Below are 24,491 nucleotides of genomic sequence, written 5' to 3' on the forward strand. Positions count from 1 at the left end.
TAAAGCATGATGGAAAGGTGCTCTGGCTGAGGGAAAGGTTGACGATAGCAGTGAGAACATCAGCCAGCTCGCCAGCACATACTTGGAGGGCCCACCCAGGGATGTTGTCTGGTCCTGCTGCCTTGCGGGGGTTGATCTTCCTCAGAGCTCTGTGTACTGGCCTGATGAGACGGTTGGTGGAGGAGAGAGGGCGTGGGTGGTCCGGGTGTGTGTGTTTCTAAACTCTGTGCTACAGTTGGAGGCCTCAAAGCGGGCGTAGAAGCTATTGAGGTCATCCGGCAGGCTGTCCGCGGAGCTGATGGTGCTTGCAGTGGTCCTGTGTTCTGTGACGTGCTGCAGGCCATGCCACATTCGCCCAGAGTCAGCAGTAGAGTACAAGCCGTCCAGCTTCTCTCTGTACTGCCTCTTGGCCACTGTGATGGCTTTCCTCAGGCCATACTTTGCAGCTTTGTATTCTGTCTCATTATCTGATCTGAATGGATGAGAGCGAGCACGCAGCTTGTGGCGCACCTGGCTGTTAATCCAAGGCTTCTGATTGGGGAACTTTCTGACTTGTATGGTGGGCACAATGTTATCAATACAAGTGCTTATGTACCCAGTTACATACTCAGCACAGTCCTGTACACTGACAGAGAAGTCCTCCAGGGTGGCTGCAGCTTTAAACACATCTCAGTCTGTCAGAGCAAAACAGTTCTGCAGGGTGCCCTCAGCCTCTGGTGTCCAGAGTTTAACGTGTTTGGTGATAGGATTTGTTTGTTTCAGCCTTCGTTTGTAGGCTGGATACAGGAGCAGAGAGATGAGGTCTGAATGTCCAAAATGGGGGCGGCCCTGTATGTCCCGCGTATGTTGCTGAAGACATGGTCCAGTATGTTTTTATTTTGGGTGGGAATGTTCACATGTTGGTGGAATTTGGGGAATACACTATGCAAATTGCAGTGGCTGAAGTCACCAGCAGTGATAAAAACAGCATCAGGGTGAACCGTCTCTACGCTGATGACGTCTTAGAGCTTGCTGAGCACTGTCGTGGAGTTGGCTTGCGGGGAGATGTAAACAACGGCCAAAAACGCAGCAGCAAATCCCCTCAGTATATAATAGGGACGGCACTTCAGCATTAAAAACTCTGCCGAACAATGCTGGTAAACAGTTTGTGTATCTCCACACCGCGACACCCTTTAGCCTTACCGGAGGCTGCGGTCCGGTCTCCTCTGTGTATGGAGTGAGTCTGTAGCTGGATGGCGCACTCTGGGACTTTGTCTATGAACCAGGCTTTGGGGGAATATCAGAACGCAGCACTCTCTTATTTCCCGGGGTGTTGTAATCCTGACATTTAGCTCGTCCAGTTTGTTTTCCAGGGCCCGCACGTTGGCTAGCTGCAGGCTGGATAGAGGTGCTTGGCTAGCTTGAGTTTTTAGCCTAGCATGGAGCCCTCCCCTCTTGCCGCGTTTGCGTTGCTGTCTTTGGAGCGCTCTCCTTGGGTCACTACTTCCCTCGAGCTCAGTGTTTCGGGGCCTTCCTGAGGGTGGTGGTGGTGACTGCGGGAGCGAACAATGAGTTGTAGCCCCGATGGTATAAATCCAGTAAATGCAAGGCTATTTTGTGCGTTGGCGAAGTCCAGAAGTGTCTGTCTGTTGTAAGTTAACAATGCATGGCATTTGTGCATTGCAGAGAAACAGAAAACGCACAGAAAAGGAAAGAAAGCTGGCATTCGAGAGCAGAGCGAGCAAACATGTCTGCCACGGGGAGCGCCATGATATAACCATAGCTACATTCATATCAACAGAGCTGCTTATAGTGTATATGAAATTTTCCTGCTTGGTAGAGATGGCTGCCTTTTCATGGATCGAGCTTGCAAAACAGCTGACATTGACCTGACATTGATGCTGGCATTCATAGAGGCCAGTTGAGCTGATGGCTCTTGGCCAAGTGAAAGATAAATGTCTGTGGGCAGTGGAGAGACATGCAGCTGTTACATTTGGTTAAGGTTGAGTGCTGTAGTTTGAGACTCAGACAAGTAAGAGCAGGTAAAATCAATAAGATTAATCCCCTTATTAAAATTGAAAATTTGTTAGGGAAGCATTTGGTCTAGGCTTTCATATGAACTGATACTCATCATCTACTTAAACATTGTTGCAGACCAGTCACAGCTGCTTTGGAAACATTATGACTGAGGATTGAATATAAAGTCACAAAGTTTACTCTCACTTGTGGTAGGAAGATGCTCTGTTGCAAACCGTACTCTACCAAGTTCAGGGCTTTTCTCTTTTTGTGTTGGTCCACTAAGAGAAGTGGGAATTAGAGTCCAAATTATTTCTATTTTTTGGTCTTTATCATCATGTGTAACATTAGGCAGTTAACTCACATACCTAAATATAGATACCTACATACATGCTGTTCTTGCTGTCACCACCAAATGTGGTGGCGCAAAATCACAATAGAAAATACTTTTTTATTGAACATATTGAATTATACGTGGCTACTTTTCATAATTTTGGTTGTTTTGTTTTTTTTTCTCATTAATGGGAATAATGATAAATATAAGCTAAATCAATCACTTTATAAATGTTGTATTCTGACCACATAAGTGAAAAAAATTGAGGTGTAGATAACAATTAAAACTATTTCACCTGGAATTCTGCATACAGATCCAGATGTCTTTCTTTGAGATGGTTAGATAAATCAGAAGTTTTATGACACCATTTGAATTCTGGCTTTTGGTTGTCTATATGCTGTCTTTGATCATCTGACTCAGACATTAGTATCAATGTACATGACTTTTGAGATGTCTTTTGTTTTTACACGTGTCACAGCAGCCCACTTGCAATTGCCAACTCCTCTCCAAGGAAATCACAGTCTCCAGCATCCTATAGACTTGATATCCTTCTATAATTTATTGTGACATCCTTTGTAGTAACATTCTGTGTTCAGATGTCTAATACTGGTATCTAGACTTACTGCAAAGAAAAAAACACCAACAATATATGCAACATACTGTACAAACTGCCAGAACAGATCAATCTTTTTTATATCGTATATGGAGAGGCCTAATATTCCCTTTCACAACAGGTTTGAAAACAATCTGGGGATTTTCTGTAACATTTAATTAAGCAGCCAAGCAGTTTCTTAACACTTTTCATGTCAGTCAAAGGGATGACTCTTATCAAGAGACTCAAGACCTCTCTTTCAAAACGGACAGTGGTGAACCGTTAGTATTCCACTGATGCATCAAAAACCTCGTGATGAGCCCTGACCCTGTCCAAAAGCAACCTAAATATTCTGCTGAAAATCTTATATTACATCAAGCCAACCCTATCTGGAGACAAGCAGGAGGAGAGGAGACAGGCTTACCACTATTGAAGGCTTATTCAACAGAGGGAGAAGGAGGCAGGCTGTTCTTTCTGTAATTTTACATCAACAGGATAATGAGGATTATCTTCATGTCCCTTGTTTAGCCCCAAAGCATCCCTACAGCAAACACTCAAAGTTTGTTTTCTAGGTATTGCAAAGACGGAGAAGGCTGAAGACAGATACAATGGCAAATTTCATTCCTGTACTACATGACAACTACTGTATATACTGCACAAGTCACTTGCAACAGCAAATACATTTATGTTTTTTATTAGATGTAAATGTAATATATACATGTAAAATACATGATCTGACAGGATAATGTCCATTTGTACTGACAACATATTATATCACATCTGAGGTATACAGTACTACAAAAACCACACTTTTGATTTGTTTTTAATTTAATTAAACATTTTTTACTGCCAGCAGTTGAGTCTTTGCCTGTTGTTTCCCTGAAGAATTGCCACTTTTTTGTGGTAGAAGGGTTTGTGTGGCCCTATAGGTAGAAGGGAGACCGGGGCCCCCTCCTTCAGCCAGGCCTGGACTGAGAGCTCGCCATTTAGCATCTACTAGCTGAATTTTTATCCTTGGGGCTCGACTGGGCAGAACCTGAAGGAGTGAGATGGAGTCACCATCCAGTTGGCCCTCCAGCTGCTGGAAGAGGCGATGCCAGACAGGCAACAGGCAGGGGCGGCCAACTGAGTGGGCACCTGGCCATGGAAACTCCTGGCCTTACAGACTGGCTCAAAGATGCGGAGCTTATGCAGAAGGTGGAGCAGTACGAGTTAGGTATAGTTTGGCTCACCTCCACACATAATGGTATGTGGATGGATATTGTACAGCTGTGCAAGTCACTTGGATCTGCCATAAAAAACATCATGTTTGAAAATAAGGTAGCTCATAAGTGTACTGAAAACACCTTTGGCCAAAGGTCAATTACTGGTTTTGGGATAATATCATTAGACCCACTGCCATATGTTTTGGACACTTGGGTAAAGAAAGGACCTGTCAGTTCAAAGCAGAACCTGTTCATGTACAGTACCAGGTGGGAGGGTGTCAGGTTTGGGAACCTCAGAGTTGTGTCTCTTCTTTTAATAGATAACATAGTTCGATTCAGGTCATGACCTTCAATGCACAGTGATGTGCACATTTTGCAGCCAAGTGTAAAGTGGCTGGAATAAGAGTAAGCCCCATTAAGTCACAGGTCATGGTTCTCTGCTAGAAACCAGTGAGTTGCTCCCTATTGGTTGGGTGTGAGGTACTGGCCCAAGTGAAAGAGTATAAGCATAGCAGGATCTTGTTTACAAGTGATGGGAAATGGACTTTGAGATGGGCAGATGAACTGATGCGTCATCCACAGTACTACGGACGTTGTTCTGGACTGGCATAGTGAAGATTTACCAGTAGATTATGTTCCAGAACTCCCTGGAGGAATTGCATATCTCTTCTGGTCTAGAAAAAAACGAAACAAAACAATCAGCACTGTCTGACCTGTAATAATAATAATAATAATAATAATAATAATAATAACAATAATAACAACAATAATAATAATAATAACAATAATAATAATAATAATAATAATAATAGGGCTGCAGGGTGGCGCAGTTGGTAGCACTGTTGCCTCGCAGCAAGAAGGTTGGCAGTTCGCGTCCCGGTGGGGGCACTGGAATCTTTCTGCGTGGAGTTTCCATGTTCTCCCCGTGCAGCGTGGGTTCTCTCCAGGTTCTCCGGCTTCCTCCCACACAGTCCAAAAACATGTTGAGGTTAATTGGTGATTCTAAATTGTCCGTAGGCGTGAAAGTGAGTGTGCTTGGTTGTCTGTCTCTAAGTGTAGCCCTGTGATAGACTGGCGACCTGTCCAGGGTGTCCCCTGCCTTCGCGCTAAGTCGGCTGGGATAGGCTCCAGCCCCCCCGCGACCCTAATGAGGATTAAGCGGTGTATAGATAATGGATAATAATAATAATAATTATCATACATTTATTTTGTATAGCGCTTTTCACGATACTCAAAATCACTTAACAGGGTATAAGATAAAAACAGGAACAAAACAAGTTGAATAAAAAGCAGACAAAAAAAGGTATAGAAGGCAGGTTAAAAAAAAAAAGTAAAACAGTTAAACATTATGAGCGATCTTGAAAAGGTGAGTTTTCAAAAGGGACTTGAATGTATGAAGGTCAGAGCTGTGTCGGATGGGAGATGGAAGGGAGTTCCAGAGGGTGGGAGCAGCAGCAGAAAAGGCTCTGTCCCCCCAGGTTCGGTGCTTTGTCCTTGGTGGTGGGGCGAGGAGGTGAGCAGAGGAGGAACAGAGGCTGCAGGAAGGGGTGTGGGGCTGGAGCAGGTCTGTGAGGTACGAGGGGGCCAGATGATGGAGGACTTTGTGGGTGAGGAGGAGGATCTTGAACGTGATCCGTTGTTTGACAGGGAGCCAGTGGAGATGTTGGAGGACGGGGGTGATGTGCCCACGTGAGCAGGTGTGGATGAGGAGATGGGCGGCAGAGTGTTGAATAAGCTGAAGTTTTTTGAGGAGTTCTGAGGGTAAACCCTAGAGGCTCTTGCAATAGTCCAGTCTGGAGGTGATGAAGGCATGGATGAGTGTTTCAGCTGCAGGGAGGGAGAGAGATGGTCGGAGACAGGCAATATTTTTCAAATGGAAAAAGGCTGTTTTTGTGACCTGTTTGATGTGCTGTTCAAAAGTGAGGTTGGCGTTGAATATTGGTCCAAGGTTGCGGGTGTGAGAGGAGGGAGTCAAGGATAAATTTCAAAGAGTAAGGCAGAAGTGATGGATGAACTGGGTGAGGGATTTGGGGCCGATGAACATGAGGTCAGTTTTATCACAGTTCAGTTGAAGGTAGTTGTTTTGCATCCAGACTTTTATTTCAGAGAGGCAGTTTGAGACGGTGGAAAGGGTGGAGGTGATGGATTGGGTGGAGATGTAAAGTTGAATGTCATCAGCGTAGCAGTGGAATTGGAGACTGTGACAATGGATTATATTACCAAGACGGAGGATGTAGATGATGAAAAGCAGGGGGTCAAGTGAGTAGCAGGTTGACCAGGCAGAGTTGAGGGCATCTCTGTACTTTTGCATGTGGTCTGTGTAGATTTGAAGATGTAGTGTGAGTCCTGTTTCTCTGAAAAGTCGTTCCAGTTGATGTTTCTGTGCTTTTTATCTGGTGAAGTGCAAGGGTGTACCATGGGGCAGAGTGCGTGAATGAGACTGTCTTGGTTTTGTTAGGGGCAAGTAAATCCAGACAGGAGGAGAGGGTGTTGTTGTAGTGGGTGACAAAATCAGAGGGATTGCCAGATGGTGGTGGGGGAATGCAGCTTATTGCAACTGTGTACAATAAGTGGAGCTGAGGTTATACAGGGAATCTGTCCAGCAAAAACAATGGCATTAATGGCATTCCATACATTGCTGCTAAGATATTTCAGTCCAGACAGAAGTGGTGGGTTGACCAACATCAGCTTTTCCAGAGTTGTGCTGCTATCATGACTAAATATTTTATAGTTGCATTTCCATCCATCCATTATCTATACACTGCTGCTGGCGAAGGCAGGGGACACCCTGGACAGGTTGCCAGTCTATTGCAGGGCTGCACTTAGAGACGGACAACCAAGCACACTCACATTCACACCTAAAGACAATTTAGAATCACCAATTTAACCTCAACATGTTTTTGGACCATGTGGGAGGAAGCCGGAGAACCCAGAGAGAACCCACGCTGCACGGGGAGAACATGCAAACTTCACATAGAAAGATCCCAGTGCCCCCACCGGGACGCAAACTGGTGACCTTCTTGCTGGGAGGCAGCAGTGCTAACCAGCTGCACCATCTTGCAGCCCTTTATGCAAGATTTATTTATTTATTTATTTTTTAAATTATTATTATTATTTGCCTTATTTCATTGACTTTAGCTTTTTACAAGACTACCATGCCAGTGTTTAAGTTGTGGTGCCATTTAGAGTAACCTGCCTATTTAAATCTTTTTGAGTGGAGATCTCTGTACGCCTTCCATCCTCTCCAACCACATTGTGCTGACCTAACATAATCTAGCCAGTGATAATGTTGCATCTAAACATTACTAGGAACACTGTTTTGTAGGAGTGTAATCTTTTGGAGACAAATTTGAATTATTGTGTATACATAGATCCAACACACCGATTGCCAGTTCAGTTCAGTCCAATTCAATATGCTTTATTTGCATAAATATTATGTTAACAAAATTGCCAAAGCCTCAAGAATGTTAATCAAGGTAATGGTGATTGTCACTGCTGTTCAAATTCAGTTTGTATTGCTCATGTCTTATGGAATATTAACTCACTAAATTAACCGAATGTCTTCATCTTGTGTATCAAGACATGGGAAATTAGAAAATAAAACCTTATCTGTGTGGGATTAGTTACTGCAGCTTCTGTGTGCAGTGTCTACCAGTTCACTTTATAAAATACAGAATTTTTATTTTTATTTCTTCTCCTTCTTAATTTTCTTTCTTGTTCTTTGTAGTTTCATCTTGCATCACCACCTACAAGAAAACCCCTCCACCAGTGCCGCCCCGAACCTCCACCTGTTCCACAGCCTCCAAGCCATACATCTCCATCACAGCCCAGAGCAGCACAGAGTCTGCACAGGTACTGCACAAAGAAACAGTCTATGATGTTAAACCCCCTACATCTACTTATAGATCAGTACATTATTTGCATATAGTACACAAGAAAGCACATACAATATACAGTTTACCCTGTGCTGTATACTGATAAGTTCAGGCTATTTGGACAGGAAAAAAGACTAGCACATCAACTGTGGAGATACAGGTATCCGCATTAAGATGCTTAGAAACACCAGTCCTTTTCCAAGAAAAAAAAAAGAAAGAAAGAAAAAAACCCCAATACTAGGACACTACCTAGAAACACACTGTTTTATTAGTATAACAAGAAACATCTGTTAGGATTTCCATAGAATGTCACAAATACCAAAAGACATTGAACAGAATATGTTAAAGCCAAACTATTTTTAAAAGGAAAACCACAATCATAGTAGTACAGCAGAAAACAGTAGCACAACTGGATTAATGAAAACATGAAATTAATTAAACTTTTTGTTCAACAAAACGTATGTTATTTCTCTGTTTCTCTGTCTTTAAGCCTCTGGGGATTGTTGAGAATGAGTGGAGCGGCACTCAGTTGATACTTTTGTTTAACTGACACCGGGGCTACAAGTTTGCAAGAGGAAACAAAACACACCTACATACTGTATTTTTTGTGTTGGAAATGTATAAAATGTTGTACATTTCAATTATGTTAAATAATGAATTTAAAGAGTGTTTTATATAGTGAGAGACCCAATGGAGCAATTAAAAAACAGTGTCCATGACACCATAGGGATAAATTCACTTGACTGGCTGTCAGAATTAATTTTGGTGTTGTGGTCCTTATTGTTTTCTGAAAACTGAAGTACATATTCATGTGTACATCTGTTGCATCCCCTTGGTGAAAACAGAGGGAGTGACTATAACAGAATTAAAGAATTTGCAGGAGTTGTTATACCTGTGTAAGGCTTCTAAAGACTCTTCCTAAAGCAGCAGAGAAATGCAGTCTCCATTTTTTTGTTTGTTTGAGGACCCAGCTTCATGGCAGCACTCAATTTTCAGATCTACTGTGCATCAATCGCTGATGGAAAATCGCTTGAGGAAACCCTCACTAATATGGCACAACACCAAATCATGTCTGCAAAGTGTTTGCATTCAGGCGGTCAAGTGAAGTTTTTATTTATAAATCCGAAAATCACTTGTCTTCATGAGCCATACAATATACATCTCCTCCCAAGGAACCAAACCTCAGGAGAAAGAACAAAAAAAGTATTCTTTTTTCTACCATTGATATTAGATCTATAGCTTTAGGGAAAAGAAACATCCAAAACAAACTGAAAGATGGCACAGAACCAGTTTCACGTGATATTAAAGTAAAAAACTGAAACTCATGCTGATACAAAAACTTGATTACGGTGTACTAATGACAGCGTGGCTACATTACTTGCAGATTGACAACAACATTCTGGCACAATGATTGTAGCGTCCATTGATGCAGAAGATGTATTCCTTTCATATTAATAAATAAAACAATCAAATGTCAGCAGTGCAGAGTGCATAGAAATACTGAGAATGTGTGACTAAGTGTAGCCATAATTATACAACACTAGTAGAATAAGTACTTGTACCAGGCAAACTTAGATTCTCCCTATTACCCAATCCATCCATCCATCCATTTATCCATCCATCCATCAATCCATTATCTATATACAACTTAATCCTCTGTAGGGTTGTGGGGAGGTTGGAGCCTATCCCAGCTGACTTCGGGTGAAGGCAGGGTACACCCAATCACAGGGCTACTCAGAGAGACAGACAACCAAACACACTCACATTCACACCTCCGGACAATTTTGAATTACCAATTAACCTCAGCATGTTTTTGGACTGTGGGAGGAAGCTGGAGAACCTGCAGAGAACCCACGCTGCACAGAGAGAACATACAAACTCCACACAGAAAGATCCCAGGCTGGGACACAAAGAAGTCAATGTAATCCTAAGTGACTCCTTAAAGGAGGCAAATTTCCATTCTTGTGATTCGTCTGTTTATATATTAAGACTGTATCCTTTTTGAAAAGTATCTCTGTAAACCAGTGCTTACAGGAGCTCCCGGTGTCATGTGTTAAATATACTTCAGTCACACAGTGGCCCTGTACTTGTTTGTCAAAGCCAAAGACGCAAACAAAACAAAGATGACAGCAGAACAGATATGAACAGACAAACACAGGACAGCCCTGCCAGTAAATAATTTGTGAGGGAATGAATAAATGAATACTTAAACTAATGCACATTTTCAATTGTTTCCTTATGTCTTCTCAATGTGTTTCAGTCTCCATTAATAATAGGGAAGGCAAGGTTTTCCTTTGTTTTAATCTAAAATTTATATGTCATAAATGATTGTGTTGTCCAGGGTTTGCTCAAAGAAAATCCAAAAGAAACATTGAATTTGTTGGGTTTCTCTGTATAGTTTTGTAAGATCTTCACCTCGCAATGTAATGTGCCTTGAGATCACATATGTGGTGAATTGCTACTGTATGAGTACAGCTGAATTTAATTCAGTCGATGCTGTTTGATGTTACTTGTCACATTAGCACCTTGTCTTGGACACAGTTTTTCATGTCTTCCAAAACCAACTAGGATGCATACATGGAAGAGGAAGGACCCAGAGGTGATATGACCATCCAGTCAGGGCTCAGTAACTCAACAGAAAGCATTGACAGCATGAAGGCCTTGACAGCTGCCATAGAAGCTGCGAATGCACAGGTTAGTGCTTTTGTATTAGTTTGCCATAGTGAAGTGTACATTTGCTTTGTACAGTGCACAGTAAACAGGTTGTAATTTTGTAATAGCCATACAATAATGTTTCCCAAATGTTTTTTTTAAAGAACCTAATTGTGTAACATACTTCTATTGTCAAATGTACTTCACTGTGCAGATCCATGGACCAGCCAGTCAGCATGTCAGTAACAGCACCATGACAGTTGGCGTTCCTGTCCCTTCAGTCCTGACCAGGGGATCAGTGGTAGAAGACCATCGAGATGATTACAGAAAAGAAGTATTTAGGAAGGGCAAATGTCTGTCAATAGGCATCCAGGTATTCATGAAACTGCAGTAAAATAAATAATGGGCTTCAGTCACTTACACATTATACTGACCCTTGGAAAACTGAAAATTGTAAAACATGTCAAACATATTTAGTTTTTATGTAATGCTTTAATTTTATTTTTAGTTATGACTGATATGAGTTCTATCCTATCTGTGCCCTGCAGGTGGATGGACCGGAGGAGATTCCTGATCCAGAAGACGCATCCAAGTTTACCTCTGTAGGGGTGCAAGTGGAAGATGACAGAGGGTAAAGCATACTTTTTTTTTTCTTCACTCTGTACTATTTCCTTTCTTTGCTGACAACAGCTAAGTGGTATTCAGTCTAACAGGTGAAAAGAAACCTGTTGGCTAAGATTGCCCTTTTAACACACATTCAATCTATTATGCCATTTTCTATTTCTATGAAATTAGAGAAAGGACATTTAAATTATTCTAACCTCACAGTAAGGTTGAAAATTGACTGTAGTGTTCTCCTGCTTAGTTTTTTTTTTTTTTTTTCTCAGCCTGGGGGCATTTTCTCCAGCAATATGAAGACTACTGAAAAGCCCATAGGTGCAGTGGATGTAGTGAATGATGTTAATATATCAGCAGTACCTGTTCAAGGTTTTTTGCAGCCCAATCCATGAAGCATGAAGAAGAACCTCCAGAATGATCAACAGCATCAAGCTGTTGATCATTCTGGAGGTTCTTCCTTTAATGCTCCGGAAACGTTTGCCTGATGGTAGCAGTTCAAGCAGTTTATGGAGAGGGTGTGAGGATTTCCTGACAATGTTCAGAGCCCTGCTCCTGCAGCAGCTCTGGAAAAGTTCTTGGACTCCAGTGACCCTCTCAGCTCCTCTAACTATCCTCTGCAGGGCTTTTCTGTCTGACATACTGCAGCTGGAGTACCATGTTGAGATGCAGTATGTCAGAACACTCTCCACCACACCTCTGTAAAAAGTCCTGAGGATGCTGGCAGGGAGAGACGCTTGTTTCAGCTTCTTCCGAAAATGCAGTCTCTGCTGGGACCGTTTGATGATCACTGCAGTGTTCTTATTCCAGCTCACGTTCTGCAAGATCTGCACTCTGAGGAACTTGATGTTCTCCACTCTCTCCACTGTGCAGCCGCTGATGCTGAGGGGAGCATGCTCAGGATGTGACCTCTGGAAGTCGATGATCATCTCCTTTGTCTTGTCCATGTTGAGCAGCAGGTTGTTCTTACTGCACCAGCCCTCAAGGTGTTTCACTTCATCTCTGTACATTAATTCTTTGTTCCCGCAAATAAGTCCCACTACTGTGGTATCATCAGCAAACTTGATGATCTGGATCCCCTTGTGTGGCTGCACAGTCATGTGTTAGCAGTGTAAACAACAGTGGACTGAGTACACAGCTTTGAGGAGATCCAGTGCTCAGTGTGATAGAGTTGGAGATGTTCTTTCCGACTCGGACAGACTGGGGTCTTTCGGTCAGAAAGTCCAGAGTAAGTGTGAGGGACCAAAGATTGCAGTGGAAGGACACCATTTGTGGAGGAACTGGAGACTCTTCCGGAAAGGCGACAGTGAATTGAATAAAATAGCGGTTTGATAGATGAAGCGGAGTGACACTTAGATTTGTTGTGGAGCAGTTTCGAGAGAAAATCAGGTCCAACTTATTACCTGTTTTGTGTGTGGGAGGGGTAAAGACCTGCTTCAGGTCGAATGATGCCATAAGTGACAGACAGTCAATTCCTTGGACTTTGTGTGTGTGGATATTCATATCTCCCATTACAACAAGAGGTGTATCATAGTTCTGAATGGCAGAGAGTAGCATGTCCAACTCAACTACAAAGTTACCCAGCGGACACCCTGGAGGACGATTTATGACAACAACAAATAGCTTAACTGATGCAGTGACACTGATTGCATGGTATTCAAATGAGGAGTTGTTGCTTGGCAGAGAGAGCCTAATGAACTTCCATTTTTTGGAAGTGAGGACTCCTGTACCACCTCCCCGTCCAACACTGCGGAGTGTGTGGGAGAAGATGGAGGCAGCAGAGAGTGCCATGGGACTGACACAACAGGCTGACGCTACAGCATAGCATGTTTGTTTAAATACCAGGAAGTACTATGGCTGAGCCTGTCCCTTTCAGATTTTCTGCCAGTTAACAATAGGGGGAATGGCCCACCTCTTGAAACTTAGAGAGTGAAACCGGGAAGTGCTCTGCTTCAACAGAGTCTGACAGCTACCTGACAACAAGTCCTAGTCAAACTCAAAACCAAAGCTCCAAAAACACTAACCAACTAATTTCTATCTCCTATGCTTTCGATCTTAGCTTGCTCTGTTTGGTGCACATGATGGGAGCTGGGGCTCTAGCTCTTCTCAGTTTACGGAGGAAGTACAGATGTTGTTGAGCCGTCCTAGCCAGTGATGCAGTGCTGTTAGTCCAGGAGAGGTCCTCTGTGTTGTGGACACCCAGGAACTTGGCACTGCTCACCCTCTCTACAACAGCACTGTCGATGGTCAGAGCAGCATGCTGGTTGTGCAGTCTCCTGAAGTCCACAACAATGTCTTTCATCTTATCCACATTCAAAGAGAGATTGTTGTCTCTGCACCACATAGCCAGTAGGCTCACTTTGCTCCTGTAGTTTGTCTCATCACTGTTGCTGATGTGACCCACCACAATCATGTCATCCACAAACTTGATGAAGAGGTTGGAGCTGTAACTCAGTGTACAGTCGTGGGTCAGCAGAGTGAAGATGAGGGGGCTTAGCACACATCCTTGGAGGGGCCCTGTGTTCACCGTGATGGTGCTCAATGTGTTGCTGCCAACCTGTACTGCTTGTGGTCTTCGTGTCAGGAAGTCCAACAACCAGTTGCACAACGAGGTAATGAGCCCCACCCGGTCCAGTTTGTGAATGACCTGCTGGAGAATGATTGTGTTGAATGCTGAACTGAAGTCAATGAACAGCATTCTGACATACATGTTCTTCATGTTCCAGAGGAGTGAGGGCTGAGTGGAGGGCAGTGGAAATAGCATCATCGGTTGACTGGGGGGGGATCAGTAGCAATAGCAAAGCTACTCCATCACGCCATGGGCTCTCCAGTGTCACTTGCTGTATTCAATCTCTACATGCTGTAGAGCAACAGAGCACTGAGCTCTTTGAAGAAAATAACTCCAAGCCACTGGTTCAGTCATGTCAATGAAAATCACCACCCACGAAGTAGAAGCTTTGATAGAACATATCAACTCGGTTGACAACAACCTCTAGCTCACAAAATATGATTTCAGGGGAAACAAAGTGTATTTTTGGACTGTGCTGTGCACATTAAGGAGAACACGAGACTCAACTTTGAAGTCTACAGAAAACCTAAACACACAGACAAATATCTGCTGTTGACTTCCACCACCTACTGAAACATAAGCTAGGGGTCATCAGAACCTTACAGCAATATCAAGACACGAGGAAAGGATAGGGGGCACATGCATACCAAGGAAGTACTTGGAACCTATGGCAATCCCAACTGGGCCCTCAATAAATCAACAAAGAAAACTTGGAAAAAAAAAACAAACACTCTACAACAACAAACAGGGCAGAAAACTATAGGCAAAACAGCACTGTCAATAATGTTTTTTTGGGTCTAGTCTAAGGTCTTCTCCTAATTTACTTGCTGGCTCTACTGGCTTAGTCCAACCTGGAGGACTGATCAGTTCAGTTTTGAAGGAAGAGTTGTAGTCTCTAGGATGTCCAATAGTTAAACCAGCATCTTCGTTGCACAGTTTTAGCAGGGACTGAACATCATGGCCTAAATGACAGGAGAAATTATTTAATTATGTAAACCAATAAATCAGTGTATGCTGCAAGCATAGAAGAAGTGTTTTACATGCTTTTAACAGGCAGAACTGCTGGTAAAGTCATTTTGCATGATTCTACTATGAGTAAGAGTTTGCTGTGATTTCTGGTTGTTTTTACTGGAGGTAGCACCAAAGAACTAGTGACTCTTACCAGCTCCGCTACCTCCAACTGTTTAAGCAGTGACTGGTGACTTGTGGGCGGCTGTAGCTCAGGTGGTAGAGCAGTTGAGAGGCTGAGAAGTGTGATTCCCCGGTAATTTGAGCACACTCTCCAGTCCCCCTTTTTGAAAATGGGAACCACCACCCCGGTCTGCCACTCCACAGGCACCATACCTGATGTCCACGTGACATTGAAGAGATGTGTCAGCCATGACAGTCCAACAATCTCCAGAGCCTTTAGCATCTCATGGCAAATCTCGTCCACACCTGGCGCTTTGCCACCGAGGAGCTTTTTAACTACCTTGGGGACCTCCACCACAGATATGGATGCAGAAACCCCCCGAGTCTTTAGGCTCTGCCTCTTCAGCAGAGAACATGTTTACCGGGTTCAGGAGATCCTCAAAGTGCTCTCCACCATTCTCTCCACCATGGCGAGCTCTCTCCCCCCCTAGATAATATCATAGAATAATATTGTAAGAACCATCAACAACTGCCCCTAATGCATTACATTTGACACAACTTACCAAGAGATTTGACGACATGACTGCTCTACACCCTCATACAAACAATTACAATAACACCAAAGAGAGGTAATAAAAGCATAAAGAACTTTTTAGAAATCTTTAAGACAGAGATAGGTCTTTACCTTGGCTAAAAATCTTTCATGAAAAATGTTAGTTTTGACAGTTGAAAATTGTTTGAGTTTAAAGGAGCTGTCAAAAATTACATGAAGGTTCTTAACCAAAGAACCTGAAAACTAGAGGCCCAGAAGTACCATTGTCGTCATCCAAAAGATCAAGTCATTCTATGAATTACTGGTTAAAAGAATCAAATTAAAAACTATTTAAAGGCATGTTTCAGTACTATGGCATGGTTTAAAACAAGTCTCAAGCTGTTCATAGACCCCATGGACTTCTTCTTTGCAACTGGATATGGTCTACTTTCTTCAAAACTGCAATTTTTCAGTCTTAAATGCAAGTAAACAGAAGAGTTTTAAAGCAGCTGTGACAACATATTCAACAAAACAAGAATGTTTGACTTAACAGTATTAAAGTCACATTTGAAAAATGGAGATGAATGAAATGCTTGCAATAAAAACCTGTGGGGGTTAAAAGGTTGATGGCACATACACAGCATGCAGCAGTACACGCTTTTGCCCTAGAACTAGAGAGTTAATAAAACAGGAAATTGTTCTTAGTCCTAGTAATTTCTCATCTGGGATTAGATTGTCTTAGGGGTACTATTTCTTTAACATGGGTCTCAGAATCACAGGAAAACGCAAACCTCTCCACTACAATAAGGTGCCAGTTTGGAGTGGAAAACAACAACCGAGTGTAGCTGGTAATATCTATTGTTATTATGAGCAGATGCCAAATGTAGATGAAGTATGTGATGTAATGTGTGTAATCTTTTCTGTAGGAATAGTTGCCTGTGATCAGAGAGAGGAAAATCTTGATATTTAGTATTTGTTGTTTGTCTCCCTCTGGTGGTCAGGTATCGCCGGTTTCAGCGCTCCAACAGTGTGACAGCAGCTGTACAGGTAAGCTTTGTTTATCCCTCAAATCATAGTTCATTATTCATTAGTTAACAGTATTTAAATATTTTTAACACTGATTTTTAATTAAATGCAGTGAAACTTTTCCATGGCAAATGAAAGGGGTGTTAATTTTGCGAGGATATTTTTGCTGTTTTTTTTAATAAACTACTGCCTTTTCTTGAATGGGAAAGTGTCCTGTGATTTTCAGTGACTATTTTATTTTTGATTTAAATGTAGAACAATTAGTCAGTCACATATTTGATCAGATCTTCTGTTGATTGCATACAAATTACAATGTGGATATTTATACATCCTTGGCAGGGTGTGCACTCTCTAGTCACTTTCTGATGTAAAAATGTGCTTACAGTACAATATGTAGTTTTCCAAAATGCTTTATTTTTCATGTGACTTCTGATTAATGAATTATCCAATCTATAAATCATGCTTGAATCCACTTTAGTGTTATGTGCCCACAGACCTGAGGCCCATGGCAATACAATTGAGTTCTACCCAATCATCTATCTATCTTTCTATCAATTATCTATACACTACTACACAGGGTGAAAGGCAGGGTATACCCTGGACAGTTCACTAGTCCAGCACAGGGCTAATACAGTGAGACAGACAACCATGCTTTCTCATTCCTGGGTCATTCCACCTCAATCTGCGGAATGCCCCACGCCTGACCACCTTCAATTTGACAGATTCTTTTTTAAAGTGGTGAATATTGACTGAGTTGACCATGTGTCAAATCTGATGTCATAGGCAACATTAGTTTCTGAGTTAGAAATTCTTAAAGAAGGTGGGGTTATGCCAGTTTTTTTCTTCTCATCCATCTGTAGAGCAAAGTGCCCTGACTTGAGCAATAATGTAACTAGAGTGCTGAAATTCTGCAGGGTTGTTGATACGTACATTTAGTCTTTCATGGTACAACCCTGCTTTGACAGAACAAAACAAACAAGTTCTCCATCCAATATATAAACACCGCTTAATCCTCACTAGGTTCACGGAGGGCTGGAGCCGATCCCAGCCGACTTAGGGCAAAGGCAGGGGACACCCTGGACAGGTAACCAGTCTATCACAGGGCTACAGACAGACAACCAAGAACACTCATATTCACACCTACGGACAATTTAGAATCACCAATTAACCTCAGCCTGTTTTTGGACTGTGTGGGAAGAAGCCGGAGAACCTGGAGAGAACCCAGGCTGCGCAGGGAGAACATACAAACTCCACACAGAAAGATCGCGAACCAGCAACCTTCTCACTGCGAGGCAACAGTGCTAACCACCAAGTCACCTTGCAGCCCACAAAGAAGTTATAAGATGGTGTAAATTTTTGTCAAAAAATGGCAATGTTTCTATCTACTCCGATATTCCACCAACCATAAAACCTTCATTTTTCACCCTAAGATGCTGAGTTATTTTCCTGTGATTGGCACCAATAGGCGCTTTAAAAAATGAAAGTATGGTACCAGGGAAAGGCATACATTATGAGAAAAAAAAATTAAGTTTTATGCGCCAATATTTGCACAGGCATTTCTATATAATATTGTTACTGGTTTAAAAGGAAATATTGGTTTTCCAACTCATAGCCCTTCAAATAATTTTATGAAATTTCAAACAAACCTTGCTCCACAGATTGGCACCAAGAAAACAACACAAAAAACAACATAACTGCACCTTTCTTTGAGAATTTCTTACTCAAAAAGATACAGCACCAGTGACCAAAAGTTTACATGTTGTACTTAATAACATGTGTATGCAAAGGAAAAAAAATCTGACAAATATATGATGGTTTGCCGTGAACTTTAAAACTTGGTGAATTTGGGTCGAATGACCCATCTACAATTTGAAATTACCCATTTATCTAAGCATGCCTTTGGACTGTGACAGGAAGCCTTTAAAAATCCTCACAGGTACTGGGAGAACATATAAAGTCCAGCTGAGATTTGAACCCAGGACCTTCAAGACATGAAGGTCTGCAAGTGAGGCGAGCAGCTAGCCCCTGCATCACTTTGCCACACTTTACCCAACCAGTGAGACTGAACATTATTTCAAAGTGTCTGGGCTTCTTGCAGTTAGATAAAGACCTGAAAAACCTGCAATGCTCACACAGGTGTTTGTTTATTCTGTTAATTTTTAAAATGTATTCACAATTCTATTCAGGCAGATCTAGACATGCCAGACCTACTAGACACGCCTCTAGACTCCCCGGACACTGACATGGAAGTCTTGTCATCTGGTGCCATCTCTCGACAATATTCCCGTGATGCCGCCACCTCCACTGTCAGTATCCAGGGCTCAGGGAACCATTACCACGCCTGTGCCTCTGATGATTATGAGGATGTGGGCTTTGACCCATCCATCCTCCCTCCTCCAGACCCCTGGATAGACAGTGTAACTGATGACCCACTTGATGTCAACTTCAACAGCTCTGCTATTTTGGAGGTATGTGGGAGCTTACTCAGTAATATTATTTAGTTTGTTTAGTATTTGGTTATATAGCTCTTTCAACTGGTTTTGATTTTAAGGCCCTTAGCTTTTGGTTCAGTCTCTTGGATTGGTGATCTTTGGACTGTATAGGTGATTGTGGATATGAGTGATGATTACATTGGGGTTTAGTTGGAACACATGGAATGCACAGATTCAGTTTTCTTTCCTTTACTGTGTTATTTTGCAACACAACAGCACAGTGCAACCATTCAGGCTTACAGGTGAAAGTGATGTGTGGTCTATCATAAAAACAAACAAAAACACAACACGTACACAACACAACAAACACAGCTTCAGAACATTAGGTGGATAGATGTAAATGTTCAACTCGCCACTTGATTTCACTCCAAGTGGCGAAACAAACTAATTTCCAAAAATGGATCCAAAGAGCATTCAATAAAGTGACACTGTGACATTCAATGGACAAAACACCTGATGAGGTATTTTTGAGATTCTTGTTTCTGGTCAGATGTTAAAAACATATAAAAGCTTTTGTTTCTCCAAGACACATATATAGTGTAGCTACATCACTAAGTGGCAGCATTGATCTGCTTCCTGTACTCTGTGTAGGTGACAGAACACTGATCTATAAGAATTAGGGAACCCTGTGGAGACCATGAAACTTTTGTCACACTCATAGTGATTTGGAATTCACTATTCCAAATTGATTTATTTTTCCACGTAAAAAAGAAAATTAACAGATTTGGCGAGCCACAAATACGCTGTTACCAAACATATCAGTAAAATATTCTTTGACATTTATTTTTCTGCCAAATATCTCATCTTGTAGCACAATATCTACTCATATCACATTTTCCATCAAGGCAGTTGGAGGGTAACATTAGAGTTGGTGCCACATCTCAAACCAGTTCTCATTTCGACTGCCAACGAAACAGCTCTCGGCCAGGAAAATGGGTTAGAGAGTGACACCAACACTTTGCTGATCTAGAACCAAAAACCACTTACGTCAGGGGCTGGGGGCAACTAAAACTAAAGTAAAATTTGTGACTGCCATTTTTAAAAAAATAGTAGAGCAACCATGCCTTATCTAAAAAAGAAGAAAAAGAAAAACACAACTTGAGTATAGACTTGAAATTGAAGCAACAATGTATGTACAGCCAAGTTCATTGTTAATGATGGTTTAAAAAAACTGGCATTTGCGACTGTGTTCATGAATGGCACTTAATGCTTAGTATTACCACCTGGCATTGATAAATGGCATTGCAAATGCAGGTGCATAGAGTGGCATTACACCAAGTGTTGTTTGCAATGGCATTTATGAAACACTGACTGTGATTTTTAAGCCTCAAACGACACATAAAATGAGATATATTCTGACTTCCTCAATTTTCCAGCAGTGGTCCATAGGAGAGCTGTCTCCTTGCACTGTGGTCCTTGAGAGCATTTATGGAATAAACTAGGAGCTTCAATAACTAATATGATTCAAACACTTGTACAAGGATGTACTAATATTGCTCTATGGTGGCTCTCTAGCCCATGAAAAAGCAAATTAGTTCTTAGAAGACTCTAAGGTTGAACGTACTCCAAATCAGCACCAGCCCCAGTGCCAGTCCACAACAAGCACCTGTTTCCTGCTGGTGGAACGGTGTATATATTGTATAGATACTGACATAAATTCGCTATGATTAGAATGGCATGTTACTCAAAGATAATTGAACACATTTTTTGTTGTTCTGGAGTAATATGGTATACATGCTTGAAATGTAAATCCTCAAATGAAATTGTTAAGTGAAAAGTTCAGGAAAGGATTCAAATGCAGCACAAAGACACAGACTGGTATTGGGAACAGAAAAGTGAGCTTTATTGTAAAGGTGATACATATAACAAAACGTCCATATAAAAGAAACACACTCAGTAGTCCAAAAACACATAGTGAGTCATTAATGTAAACAGAAGGAGCAGAGGCACAGGCAAAAACAGATAGACTTAATACTAGCAATGCAGAAAAATGGATTATTCCACTGGTATTTACTACGGAGAATATTCAATCAATAACATTAATTTCACTCTGACTGGGCCAAAAATTAAAGTGATTTCCTGCATTGTGGGACAGTGTCAGACCTAAATGCACTTCAATACAAGATCCCATTTAAATGTAGCACTTTGGCTACCCCTGTGGTTTTGAAAATGTGCTATATAAATAAAGTGATTGAAATGTATGAAGTTTAAAGTTTAACTTTAACGTGCAGCTGTCCGTTGGAAATAAGCGGCTGCATCTGCAAAATTTTATATATAACAGTTTTCTACAAGCATTCCTGTCTTCACCATTTGCAGTAGCAGCGATTTTCACCATCCTAATTTTTTTCAATATATTCTTCATTGTTCTCCGTTAAAACAACGTGGTGACTGAAGCAGCTGCACACGATCGTTTCATTTTGTGCAGAAGAAGAGTCACATGACATGTTAAACACACCTTTTTATGTGAACGAGCACAGAGTCTGAAGCAGAAAATCTGAATTGGCAAAGAAAATTGATAACTACCTTCGTGATACCCGCAATCTCTGGCTGGGGTTTTCGGTTTTGTCACTTCGGCTCAAAGAAAGCCTGACTACGTCAAGCTTGCTTCGTAGTATACCCCTCAGGCGTCCGTTTCACAAAGCAGGTTTAGTGAAAACTCAGAGTTTGGTAACCCCGAAATGAAGGAAACTCTGAGTTTTCCGTTTCAGAAAGGGAGGTAACTCAAACCAGAGGAAGAGGGGTAACTGTAGCCTGTTTCACAGAAAAGTAACTTGAGACCTTGCTCAGTTACCTTAATAGCAGACTCTATGAACCTAACCTGGTTGGGACCAGGTTTTTCTCAATGAACCTCGAGTTTCTCTCTGTCTCCGCCCTCTTTCAGCCACACACACTATTTGATTTCCTCATTCATTCATTCAGTCAGCAGGCATGTTTTGGCATAGCCTAGTTCTGTCAAAAATCATTGTGCTGCAACCTCAGACTTGAACAGTGTTTTTATATTTCATCGTAAGCTGCTATCAAGTGCACTTCTCCCCTGCGGGATTGCACCTACATGAAATAAATTCATAGGCTACCATTCAAGCAGTTTTCCCCTGTAATATTATTGTGATTGCAGAGGACGACATTTAAACTTACGCATTGACCCGAGCAGCAATATTCTCTACGCCGTCTTCCTCTGTTTTGCAGCTTCAGCGGTGTTGCACTTCTTTTTAAAAACGTGTTCAAACTCGCCATGTGAGCGCATTACGATTTACAATTCTAATGGGGTGAAAAACGCAGCCCTCCTCTTCCCCATTGCCATGGTGACTCGTTGAATCAGGGCTCCATTGATGCTGTCTTTTTGTAGTTGTGGTGCACGCGCTTAACTCCAGGTGAAACTACTCCGAATTGATTAAACTAACTCAAATCCGCTGTTCTGGAACCAGAAACTCAGAGTTTCCTATCTCAGAGTAGATCAACTCAGAGTTCAGGATTAGACTCAGAGTTTGTTGAACATACTTTGTGAAACGAACCCCTGGAAGATACTTCAGAGTATCCTGGAGAAGAAAAGTGTCCGAACTGCACAACCTATCCATAGGGGTTCCTCAAGGGTCAGTGTTCGGTCCCCTTCTCTTTTCAATTTACACAACCTCACTTGGTGCAATAATCCATGCCCATGTTTTCTCATAGCATTGCTATGCTGATGATACTCAGTTCTTCTTGTCGTTCCCCCTGGAAGACCACATGGTCTCTGCCCGGATCTCATCATGCCTTGCAGCCATCTCGGCATAGATGAAAAAAGCCCACCTTCAACTCAACCGCTCTACGACTGAGTTTCTTGTCATCCCAACCAGTCCCTCTCTACAACAAGAAATCAACATCGAGCTTGATTCAACCCAATTCGGACCCACAAAATCTGCCAGAAACTTGGGTGTCATGATTGATGACCATCCAACCTTCAAGGCTCATGTGACCTCTGTTGCTCAGTCGTGTCAATTCGCCCTGTACAACATCAGGAATATCGGACTCCTGGTATAAGCTCTCATAATATCACGCATTGACTCCTGCAACTCCTTACTGGCAGCCCCCCCCTCATGCACGGTCAAGCCTCTACAGATGATCCAGAATGCAGCAGCACGTCTGGTTTTCAACTAGCCAAAAACAGCACGTCTCCCCACTGTTGAGATCGCTTCATTGGCTTCCAGTTGCTGCCTGCATCAAACTCAAAACCCTGACACTTGCTTACAAAACTTACCAAACTTACAAAACGAGAACAGCTCCCTCCTATCTGAACTCTGTTACTTGAGACTACACTCCCTCCCACTCACTACACTCGACCAACAAAAGCCACCTGATACAACCACAACAACAGGGCCCAAGGTAGATAGCTAGACTCTTCTCCTCTGTGGTTCCCCGATAGTGGAACAAGTTACCAAACTCTGTTCAATCTGCTGATTCCCTCTCAGTCTTTAAGAAGAGACTAAAGACCCAGCTCTTCACTGAACACCTTTGCACTTGACAGACTGAAAACAAACAAACAAACAAAAAACAAACAAAAAATAAAGAAAATCCTATGACCTCCCACACAGCCTGCTATTGACATCAACGCCCTATCACACTTGAACTTGTTCTATGGCACTTATCCAGATTGTTTTCTCCTGACTAGATCCTTGCTTGGGTTGTATCTGCTCTCAGATGTATGTCGCTTTGAATAAAAGCATCTGCAAAATGAAATTGTAGAATTTTAATTAGTAGGTACAAAAAAATTGATCCATAGCCCTACTAGTGGGGTAAATTCCCAAAGGGGATTTTTAAATTTTAATACATTTCAGTAAATTTTAATTTTAATAACTTCTTAGATACAGTATATCTTATTGTATATCTGGCAATGCACTTAAATTGCATTTCCATTAGATTTATTTTTCACCACCAATGGGGAAACTCACATTGTTGCAGCAGTATAGATACAGGAAGGAGCACAAAAAAGTGACAGGAAGAAAAGAGAAGAAATAAACTATAAATAGAAGAGCTGAGAAATGTAATACAATAGAGCTATACACACACACACACACACACACTATATACACTATAGGTCCATATAATGGATACTATGAATTAAAAAATAAAAAAGATAAATAGAATAAAATAAAATATGGTACAATTATGATAATTATTGCACATAAGGGAGATATACTGCACACAGTATATTGCACATGAGAAAAACCTGAGTGCAAAGATGCAGTATGGAGAGAAGAACTACAACATGTTGTTATAGATTCTGACAGCGGTTAGGAAGGAGGACCTGCGGTAGCGCTCCTTACATCGTGGGTGAATCAGTCTGCTGTTGAAGGAGCTGCTCAGGGACCCCACAGTGTCATGCAGGGGGTGAGAGGTGTTGTCCATGATGGATGTCAGCTTGGCTAACATCCTCCTCTCACCCACCTCCTCTATGGACTCCAGTGGACAGTCCAGAACGTAGCTCGCTCCATGCAAC

At 41.9% G+C, this 24,491-nt stretch overlaps 1 protein-coding gene across 1 annotated transcript in view; it reads left to right on the forward strand.

Annotated features, from left to right (window-relative positions):
* The window catches only part of LOC103366014 (disks large-associated protein 1-like), a 77,864-nt gene that overhangs the window by 44,590 nt on the left and 8,783 nt on the right, over positions 1-24,491 (forward strand). Inside the window, exons 6-11 of the mRNA XM_008293612.1 lie at positions 7,854-7,978; positions 10,570-10,695; positions 10,868-11,026; positions 11,202-11,284; positions 16,502-16,547; positions 18,713-18,964. Of these exons, the coding sequence (XP_008291834.1) occupies positions 7,854-7,978; positions 10,570-10,695; positions 10,868-11,026; positions 11,202-11,284; positions 16,502-16,547; positions 18,713-18,964 (791 nt within the window). The remainder of the gene's footprint in view (positions 1-7,853; positions 7,979-10,569; positions 10,696-10,867; positions 11,027-11,201; positions 11,285-16,501; positions 16,548-18,712; positions 18,965-24,491) is intronic.

This window comes from Stegastes partitus, unplaced genomic scaffold (genome assembly GCF_000690725.1).
Source record: "Stegastes partitus isolate 25-593 unplaced genomic scaffold, Stegastes_partitus-1.0.2 Scaffold897, whole genome shotgun sequence".
Lineage (NCBI taxonomy): Eukaryota > Metazoa > Chordata > Actinopteri > Pomacentridae > Stegastes > Stegastes partitus.